The sequence below is a fragment of the Euphorbia lathyris genome, chromosome 10, assembly GCF_963576675.1.
Source record: "Euphorbia lathyris chromosome 10, ddEupLath1.1, whole genome shotgun sequence".
Lineage (NCBI taxonomy): Eukaryota > Viridiplantae > Streptophyta > Magnoliopsida > Malpighiales > Euphorbiaceae > Euphorbia > Euphorbia lathyris.
Window position 1 is genome coordinate 12,373,134 of NC_088919.1, and position 10,577 is coordinate 12,383,710.

Below are 10,577 nucleotides of genomic sequence, written 5' to 3' on the forward strand. Positions count from 1 at the left end.
AAACCTGTTCATAATTATAATAGAGCTTGTTCATTAATCTATAGTCGGGTCTGATTCGAGCTTTCAAGTTTTCGAGTTTCATCATGTTGAAACTCAGCTCGTTTATAAATTGAGTCGAACATGATCGAGCTTTTATTGAGCCGAATGTCGAACTGCTCATTTGCAGTCTGACTCATTTACAACCCTATTCCAACCAGTTTGCTTGCAAACTTTTGAATCAAATTTCGCATGCTCAATCTCAACTCGTTTATAAATCGAGCTGAACACAGTTAAGCCTTTATCAAGCCGAACGCCGAACCGCCAGCTCATTTACAGCCCTGTTCCAACCAATTTGCTCGCAATCTTTCGAAACCGAGTTTCGCATGCTCAAACTCGGTTCTTTTATAAATCGAACTGAACAATATCGAGCTTTTATCGAGCCGAACGTCGAGCTGCTAGTCTCGTCTACAGCCCCAGCCAACCAATTTCGTTTACAAGGCGAGCAATATGGTTACCAAAGTCACCTGTTTATATGGAAGATTAACAATATAACATCAATTGACTCTTTTAATCACAAATAAGACACAATAGATTCTAATAGATTCCCTTTGATTCTGTCATCTGCTCATTATAGGTTCATTTTGAAAAGTTTTATTATTATATAAAAAAATACTATTATTAAAAGATAACCGAACCAAGTCTGTTCATGATTATAAATCAGGTTTGATTCGAGCTTTCCAACCGAGTTTCTCCGTGCTCAAACTCGGTATGTTAATAAATTAAACCGAACACAGTCGAGCTTTTATCAAACCGACCGTCGAACCGCTCATGTGCGGCCGACTCATTTACAGCCCTATTCCAACCAATTTGCTCGTGAATTTTCAAACCAAATTTCGCGTGCTCAAACTCATCTCGTTTATAAATCGAGCCAATATAGTGAACCTTTTTCAAGCCGAACGCCAAACCGCTCATGTGCGACTCGTTTATAAATCGAGCTGAATACAGTCAAGTTTTTTCAAGCCGAACGCCAAACCGCTCATGTGCGGCTCGGCTCATTTACAGCCTATTCTAGCCAATCTGCACGCAAGATTTCGAACCGAATTTCACCGTGCTCAAGCTCGGCTCTTTTATAAACCGAACCGAACACGGTCAAGCTTTTATCGAACCGAACGCCGAGAGTTCATTTAAAGCAATATTCCAGCCAGCCATATAGTTACCAAAGTCACCTGTTTATATAGAAAACTGACAATATAACAGCAATTGACTTTTAACCACAAATAAGACAAAATAGATTCTATAATCTGCTCAAATGAAAGAGAAGAGATTCATCTATTCAAGTGGTAAAAACTAAAAAGAGCAAAGTTTCAAACTTTCATACACAATGATGAATAACACAGGATGTCCTTTTTCCTAGCCCTACTAATCTGCCGGCTGAATTATACAACACCTCATTACAAGAACATCAAACACAAATTGACTAAATCTTGGACCCATATATATATATATATATATATAAAGGGCGGCCCGGTGCATTACGCGTCCCTGCTTAAGCGAGGGTCCCACACAAGGGTGTACTGGGGGCAAGCCTTCCCCCACCAATATTTTGGCAAGAGGCCGCTTCTAAGACTCGAACCCGTGACCTCTCAGTCACACAACAACAACGTTTACCGTTGCGCCAAGGCTCGCCCTCATATATATATATATATATATATATAAAGAAAGAAATAAAATCTACAACTTGAAGAGGAAGGGTAAGGATAAGAGCTGAGCCTGAGCCCACAGATTCTGCAGAGATCTCTCTCACTTTACAAACAGACAAAAAGTCCTGTAACATGGGGAAAACAAAAGCACATGAGTTATTAAGTCTCTTGTAATGTAATAACTAACGAACCCATATCTGTTTTCTGTACTATCTATCTACCACTTATTTCAATTCTCCTGCTGACCCACCTCACAGAAAAGCCAGCCTAACCGTTTTCTAACAGAGATGAGACTGTCCACAAAGATCTCACCACAATCATGTGTGCATATTAATACAGCTGTAAAGGTGCGAGCCGCTCATTGGTCGGCTCGATTCGTAGACGACCCAAATTTGAGCACAGCGAAACTCAACTAAGCAGTGGTCATATTGACTTTAATGACCAAATATTAACTGTTAGATCTAGGCTTAGTAATCCTAATGATGTTTTGAATCTCCACCCTAGGATTTTAATAAGCCTAGATCAACGGTGAATGAACAAATACTACATGGTCATTAAGGTCCATGTGATCAAAACTGGTTATAAACAAACTCATGAACAGTGTTCACATTGATCCTGAATTTGGTCATTCACCATTACATCTTGTCTTATCAAATCTAGGCCAGTAGTTTTGAAGCGTCCTAAGGCTTAGATTTAATAAGTCTAAATATAACCGTCATGGTCCATGTGAACACTGCTGCTCAATTATAATGTTCATAAATAGGATCACGAGCAAGGTTGGTTCGAAAACGGTTAATGATAGTATTTCTATAAAGGGAAAATGTAAAACTACATAGTTTTGAGTGAAATTTTAGTTTTGTAGATTCCAAAACTATATAATTTTGTGTTAAAAGAAATTTCAAATGAATTTTAATCAATGACCTTAATTAATTTAGTTGTTCACGAGCGAAGTTTATGAACAGAATTAACGAGCTACTCGAGCTCGTCCATTTTCTGTCGAGCGGCTCAGCCTGATTACAGCCCTAAATATTAAGGGCTACTTTCTAGTCATTTAAAATTTGAAGATTGAGGGCAAGCTAAATTTGATAGTGTAAAGTAATGGTGGAAAGGACGGTTTACGGTTTACTTACCCAACATCAAAGTTCATGTCATAATGTTGTTAAATGCTGCGTTTTTCAAGCTTTCACGTAGTCCATCCCACTGCGTTTTCTTTTGTTAGACCTGGAAAAGAAACATATCTGAGCCCAACTCATTTTCTGTTTTACTGGCTGTGTTTTGACATCCCTTTTCTCAACAAGCTCAGTCATATACTGAACAACAGCCTGATGAAACCAAGCAAAAGGGTTAGCCCTGAGATTGAGTAAATCACAACCTAAATCATCATTGAGTGGAAAGGAGATTTTACCTGAGCCCCTTTTTCGGCTATATGTCTTGGTGGGACTTCTAGCGGATTTTCTTCTATGCGTAAGACACGTAACCGTGTAAGCATCCGGAAAGAGTCTGGAAGGAAGCGTATCTGATTATTGCTGATATCCAGTTCTTCAAGATTCTCTAGGTTCCCAATAGACCTTGGTAGGGATTGCATATCAGCGAAATTGTTTCCGACATTCATCTTGACGAGTGAGGTAGCAAAACATAAGCTTTCTGGCACGGACTCAAGCTCATTGAAACTTACATCAAGCTCCTTCAGGTTTGCAAGAGATGACATAGTAGTAGGAAGCTGTTTGATGTTATTATAACGTACAGAAAGTACCTCCAAAGTTTCTATCTTTCCTACAGCTTCTGGGAGTGCCTTAAGCCTGTTGTAATCAGCATGAAGCTCCGTTAATGAACAACAACGGCCAATGGAATGTGGAAGTTCTTCAATGTCATTCGTCTCGACACTTAATTTCTTCAGTCTAATTAGTGAACCAATGGACTCCGGGAGGGTAGAGAGCCTGTTTGAGTCGAGATCAAGCTCTTGAAGGCGTACCAATCTGCTTATTGTGGCAGGCAGAGTTGATAAATTGTTAGCTCTAAGGTCCAAGAAGACTAAATTAAGCAGATCTCCAATAGATTCTGGGAGTTCCGCAATTCTGTTAGAATGCAAATCCAACTTTGTCAATGAAGAAAGCCCTCCAATGGTGGCTGGCAAGGCCACAATCCTGTTTTCAGACAAGTCTAGGGAAACCAAATTTGACAACTTGCCTATTGAGTCAGGAAGCCATTCAATCTGATCCATTAACTTGTTTTGGAGAATGAGATCCCGTGTGCCTTTCTTAGCAGAAACTTCAATTAAACTAGCAAGCTTTATTAGACTCAATTTGTCACCATCATGACCTAGAAAATTTGTAGCATGGAATGAACATTAGATTAGAACCGAGGCACCACATCAATAACCTAAACAGCACAATGAAATAATTAGCAGCATTAAGATGAGCAGCATAGAGAAAGGCGAAGAAATGAAGCTTACCTGAAGTAGATACAGTAGATTTTAGAGTGGAATCCACAATCTGGGGAGCTCCAAATCCAATTGGACCCGAGTAGAATGAGGACTTAGACTTCTTCACATAACTATCATCTCTAGTAAGCAATTCAGTAGACTTCACAGGATTTTGCTCGGAATAATATACGTTTGCGGAAGCAGAAACAGACGGTTTACTGGACTTGGAGAAACTGCCGCCGGAGATTGTAGAAGCAGAACCATTAGCATAAGAAGTCGTGGAATAAGAAGCAGAAGCAGTAGAAGAGGAAGAAGATGGTAAACATTTAGAAGCTCTCTGGATATATTCATCAAACAAAGAATGAATACTTTCGAGATCAAGCAATTTCAATGCCTCCCTCTTCTGATCCTTCCCGTGAAAAAAAACCAAAGTCTTCTGCATCTCCTGCAAGATGCTGAAAAGCTCTTCCGGCACATCAGGCGACTTAGTTTGCCTAGAAATGGCTTCAATTCTAGCCTGGTCTTCTTTATCAACATTCAGAATCAATGATTGCGCGGCTTCAATCTCATCAATTCCAGGCCTCGCTGGTAAAGATCTATGAATTCTCATGATCTCTTCAACCGCCTGATCGATAGATCGAACCGACACCGACAGCGTCGTATCCATTTCAAAACTCCTAAATCAAAAGTAAGGAACCATATATTACAATCTTTAACTCTAATTTCCACAAGTTTCAGAAAACAAACAACAGAAACACAATTCGTCAAACGAAGATTCAAATTACACAAAAACAAAAAGATTCTACAAGTTTCTAGAAAACCGCTAAAAAAAGGGGGAAACGAAAGACGAGGATCCGGCGTATCCCGAAACAAAAGCGAGATTTGAGCAAAGTAAAATACAAATTAGAAGAAGCTAAAAACGGCAAACACAATGATTAACGAAATTAGAAAGCAATCGAGTAAAAGTGAGACCAACCTTTGACGAATCGGAATCGGAATCGGCAATGTAAACGGAAGAAGTGAAAGCAACAGTAGAGAGTAATAATTATAGGTTAATTATGAGAAAAATGTAATTAGTAGAAGAAGCACTATCAGAATGAGAAGAAGAAGTACAGAGCTGCTTCCTGCGTCGTCTTCTCTGAAATCCAGCTATTTCCATACTTTGCCTCTCTGTATTTTTATGGTTTCTTCACTCTCTTATTCTCTATATTTTCTATGGGGAGTTTTACAATTTTAATTTCCGAAATTAAAATGAAATGATTTTTTTAATTTTAGAGAAAACTTAAATAGAACGGATAAAACGGATGAGGGTCAATTTCGTCATTCTTTATTTTCATTGAATAAAAACGGCAGACAGCTTAAATTTAATATTTTTTTGGCTAAATTCTTTTACCGTTATTTACTTACTCCGATTTGCTTTTTTTTTTTACTTAAAACTGATTCTTTATATAATAAATTCAAATTAAATTAAAAAAATTAGAGTGAATATTCTTTGGGCCTGTTTGGTTCAGCTGTTAGCTAATAGCTGTTGCGGTTGCTGTTAGCTGTCTGCAGTTGCAGTAAGCTGTTAGCTGTTTGTAGTTGCAGTAAGTTGTTAGCTGTTTAATTACTAGTGATTGGTAAAATTATATTGAATTTTTGCTGTTCGGATTTAAAATGTCTAAAATGGACATATTTTAAATTAATCAATTATGAAATTATAAAAGGAAAAATATGAAAAATTGCCCATAATTTTTATAACTATGAATAATTTTACTCTTAACGTTTAAAATGGTGCAATTTACTCATAATGTTGGCAGCTAAGAGCAATTTTATCCTTAAAATTGGCAAGTTGGGTCGATTTCAGATATTATTAGAAAACATAGATATTTTTTTCTTATTCTATACCAATTGCACACATCAGTAGTTTAAAAAAAGAAATTTCATATTTTTTTATGATTTAATAATAAAATTGAAAATTAATATATATAAATTTGGCGAAATATTTGATTTTTTTTTGTCCAACTCGTACAAAAGACTTTTTTTTATTTGCTTAAAAAAATTCATGTCTAATCATATGTTTGTGATCTGTTACTAACGATGATAAAATGGTACACATGTAAAGTGTAGATGACAATATTCATAACCAAGAAGGCAGTTTGATAAATTATTTCTTAAATTGACACAACTTGTCAATGTTAGGGGTCAAATTGATTTTGGCTACCAACATTAGGAGTATAATTGTACCATTTTATATGTTAAAGGTAAAATTGCTCATAGCTATAAATGTTAGGGGTATTTTTGCACATTATCCTATTATAAAATAAAAAAATATGTTACACAAGTTAATAAAAATAATTTATATAAAAAATAAAAAATTTATTGAACGCAACAAAACTTTGTTCTTCCGGTAATTATGTTGTAGAAATATAAATAATGTTAAAAAAATAAACATATTTTATGTAAATAAGAAGGATAATTTTGTCAATAACAAATAACTACAAATAACTGTTTATGAAAAGCTCCAAATAGGAGCTTTTCGTGAAACGCTCCAAATAGGAGCTTTTCGTGAAACGCTCCAAAACGCTGCAGTTTTCAAAAAAAATGCTAAACGTCGCGGTTATATAAACCTAACCAAACGCTATATTTTCTGCGGTTTGGAGTGAAACGCTAAACGCTCCTCCGAAAAGCTAAAACAAACACCCTCTTTATATTTTTACTTATTATTATATTGTTTAGTTTTAATTTTTATTTTATTCAATCTCTTAAATATTCGATTTTTTTTTTTTGGTAGGACTTAAATATTCGAATTATTAAACTGTTCTAAATAATATATTATTTAAATATAAAAAAAAAATCAAATAATATATTGAATAATAAAAAATATAAAGATTAATAAATTACTTATGTCACAGTACCTCCGAAATGGACACCGTCGTCGACTGGTAATCTGAAGTGCAACACGGACATCGCGATTTATACGGATGAAAGAAACAACGGACTTGAGACGGTGGTAAGAGACACTACAGGGTCGCTGGTTTTTTACAGCAACAGTCTACTACACGGAATTAAGGTGCCAACAGTACTTGAAGCGCTGGCCCTCCACACCATCATGATCTGGCTTGCGCATCTGAACTACAGGGCGGTGCAATTCAAATCTGAATCCAAATTGGTTAGAGACGTCATCTACTCTTCCCGAACTGATCTTTCTGAGTTCGGATCAATTATTCAAGATTGCAAACATATTCTGTCGGTTTATCCTAGCTTTAAAGTTTCATTTATTTCTCGCCTAGCGAACGGTGCTGCTCATTTGGTAGCACAATGCTAGCGACTTTGTTTCGACTATAACGCCACGTTGGCTGGCGAACATTATATTTGAGGATGCACATCCTACGGTCTAATAATATTTCGATTGGAAGTTAAAAAAATAAAAATAAATTACTTATCCAATTGTTTGTAATTAGCTATTTTTAATCATGAAGGTAAAATGGTGAAATTAAAAACCATATAGCTTTAATCTTATATTTTTGCGTTAAAGTGCAAAAATACCCCTAACGTTTTAGGTCAGGAGTAATTTTACCCCTAACGTCTAAAATGGTACAATTTTACCCCTAATATTTGTAGCCAAGAGCAATTTTACCCATAACGTTGATAAATTGGATCAATTTCAGACACTATTATAAAATACAATCATTTTTTTCTTTATTTTGCACCAATTGCATATCAATTTGTTCTAAAAAAAAGATATAATGTTTTTGTAATTTAATAATAAAATTAGAGATTAATATTTATAAATTCGGTGAATTTTTTGATTTTTTTTTGTCTTATTCGTACAAAAGACGGTATATTTTTAATATATTTTTCTTATTTTTTTCACATCCTAACATATGTTTGTGATTTGTTACTGATAAAATAACACATGTGTGAAGTGTAGATGACAAGATTCATGACCGAGAAGACAGCTTGATGAGTTATTTCTCAAATTGACCCAATTTATCAACGTTAGGGGTAAGATTGCTCTTGGCTTCCAACATTAGGGATAAAATTGCTCCTGATCTAAAACGTTAGGGGTATTTTTGCACCTTAACCCTATATTTTTCTTTTCTAAATTACTTTTACCGTTATTTACTTTTTTTTTTGATTGAAGAATACCGTTATTTACTTATAAACTAGTGAAATTAATATTTTTTTTTTGTAATAAATACGAAGGAATTTATATGAGATAAAAATGTATAGCTAATAAATTATCGAATTTATATGATGAATTTTTTTTAATAGAATGACATGGTATTTTAAAAAGTAAATAATTTATTAGTTTTTTTTTTTTACTTAACGCATTGATTAATCTTTATATTATGAAAACCACATTATAAGGGTCTTTATCATTTGTCACGGTTAACCTTTCAATCATTCTACAGTAAAACCTCTATACAGGAATACTCTATATAGGAATAACCTCTATTTTGTTATAAAAAAAGCTCGGTCCCAACTTGGGCCAGTTATAAATAGGAATAACCTCCCGAACGTTATTTGTTATACATTTTTCAAGTCTCACCTTTAGAAACTATGCCTCTATATAGTAATAATTATATATTTATATGTATATATATATTAAGAATTCAAACTAAATTATAAAATATTAAAAAAAACTATTGAAATTACCTATGAGTTGGAAACACAAACTATAACTTGAAATTATAAATATTTAGTATTCTTATTGATGTTTATATTTTTCCCATAAAACTCTTCCAATTATCTATATATTGAAAAACTAAACTCTAAATTGAAATTCTAAATATTTAATTTGTTCCATTAATGTCTATTGTTATACATTATATATAAACCATGCATTCCTATGATAATCTTAACCAATTTCAAGTAATATTATTTCATATCCCTTAACCATGTCTTTAAAAGAAAAAAAAACGAGTGTTGAGAAATTTTATTATACCAAACTCTATTTAGTAATAACCTCCCAATTGTTATACAAATAGTCTGGTCCCAAGTGTATTCCTATATAGAGGTTTTACTGTATCTATTTTTTTAGATTTTTAATTATTATATTCAGAAATAAATAGACGTATAGAAAATAGCATAATAACATGATTATTTTGTATCGCTCTATGACTATCTTGAGAGCTAATATATGTTTGGTTAAAAAATAGATAAAAGGGATTAAATGGTCAACGGTGACAAGATATGAAACTTATAATGTGTTTTTCAAATACAATAATTAAACATCATGTTTGAAAAAAATGAGGTTTAATAAATTATTTATCCTATTTTAAATAATAAAGGTAAAGCATACACAAATTTAATTTTTATAACTAAATAAAAATATAAAACTTTAATAAATAAATAAAAATAGATCAACCTCTTTCTCACATCCCTACCTTTTTACTTCAGCGTAATCGATCCGAGATTTGGCCTGTTTATATTCGGCTCGGTAGAAAATCTCTTGAATTCGAACTCAATATTTTTGTTCGTAAGTTGCTTATGAGCATCTCGTTTATTTGTTCACAAGCAACTCGTTTATTAAATTCATAAATTTTATTCGCGAACAACTCATTAATTATATTCATTTGAAATTTATTTAAAATAAAATTACGTATTTTGAAACTTATAAAACTAAAGTTTCACATCAAACTCCATATAGAAACATTATTATTAAAAAAATGAATCCAAACTTTTTTTTTTGGAAGAAAACCGAACTTTTTTATGAGCCTATTTATGACATTGTAGTCGAGTTTGTTCATGATTTTGTTCATAAATCTATAACTGAGTTTATTCATGAGCTTTCGAGTGGGTTTTGTCGTGTTCAAGCTCAACTCATTTAGAAATCAAACTAAATATGGTCGAATTTTATCGAGTCGAATGTCGAGCTGCTCATGATTGGTTTGACTGATTTACATTCTTATTTTTATTGTGTTACTTATTTTCGTTTTCCATAGATTATGAAAAACCTTTAGAATAATTAACAAAATTATTATTTTAACCTTTATATATTGGCTAACTTTATATTAAAAAACCTTTTTATATTAAATCTGTCTAAAAAAATATATATTAAAAAAATTATATATTAAAAATATATATAAACAAATTTGAAATATTTTTAGGATACAATTTCTTTGCAAAAGACCATAGTTGTCAAAACCGGACCTGTCAAACAATCAAAAAAGACAAAAGGTTAATGGTTTAAGGTTTAACCGGGGTTCAACCGGTATTCAAAAATCATGTGCAAATTACATTTTTATTCATATTTAATCTTATAATATAATATAATATCAACTATATTTATAAAAGTTATATTAATATAATAACATTTATTTAATATCAAAACATGATATCAAATTAATAAATTTAACATGACAAATAAATATAAAAATTAAAAAAACATATACTTTTATAATTAATAATGATTATTTTATTAATAACTAACATGTAAATATGCTAAATGAATATGTATTTTATAATTCAACTTAAATTTAAAATTATTA

The 10,577-nt window shown here is 32.7% G+C and overlaps 1 protein-coding gene across 1 annotated transcript; it reads right to left on the minus strand.

Moving 5' to 3' along the window:
* Window positions 1-1,289: 1,289 nt before the first annotated feature.
* Window positions 1,290-5,336, minus strand: LOC136208780 (plant intracellular Ras-group-related LRR protein 4-like). The gene is made up of 5 exons (XM_065999988.1): window positions 5,078-5,336; window positions 4,132-4,778; window positions 3,085-3,998; window positions 2,810-3,001; window positions 1,290-1,804 (listed from the first exon to the last, which is right to left on the minus strand). Exons 2-4 carry the CDS (start codon window positions 4,766-4,768, stop codon window positions 2,855-2,857), a joined length of 1,698 nt encoding a protein of 565 aa, XP_065856060.1. The 5' UTR covers window positions 4,769-4,778; window positions 5,078-5,336; the 3' UTR covers window positions 1,290-1,804; window positions 2,810-2,854.
* Between the last annotated feature and the right edge of the window lie 5,241 nt (window positions 5,337-10,577).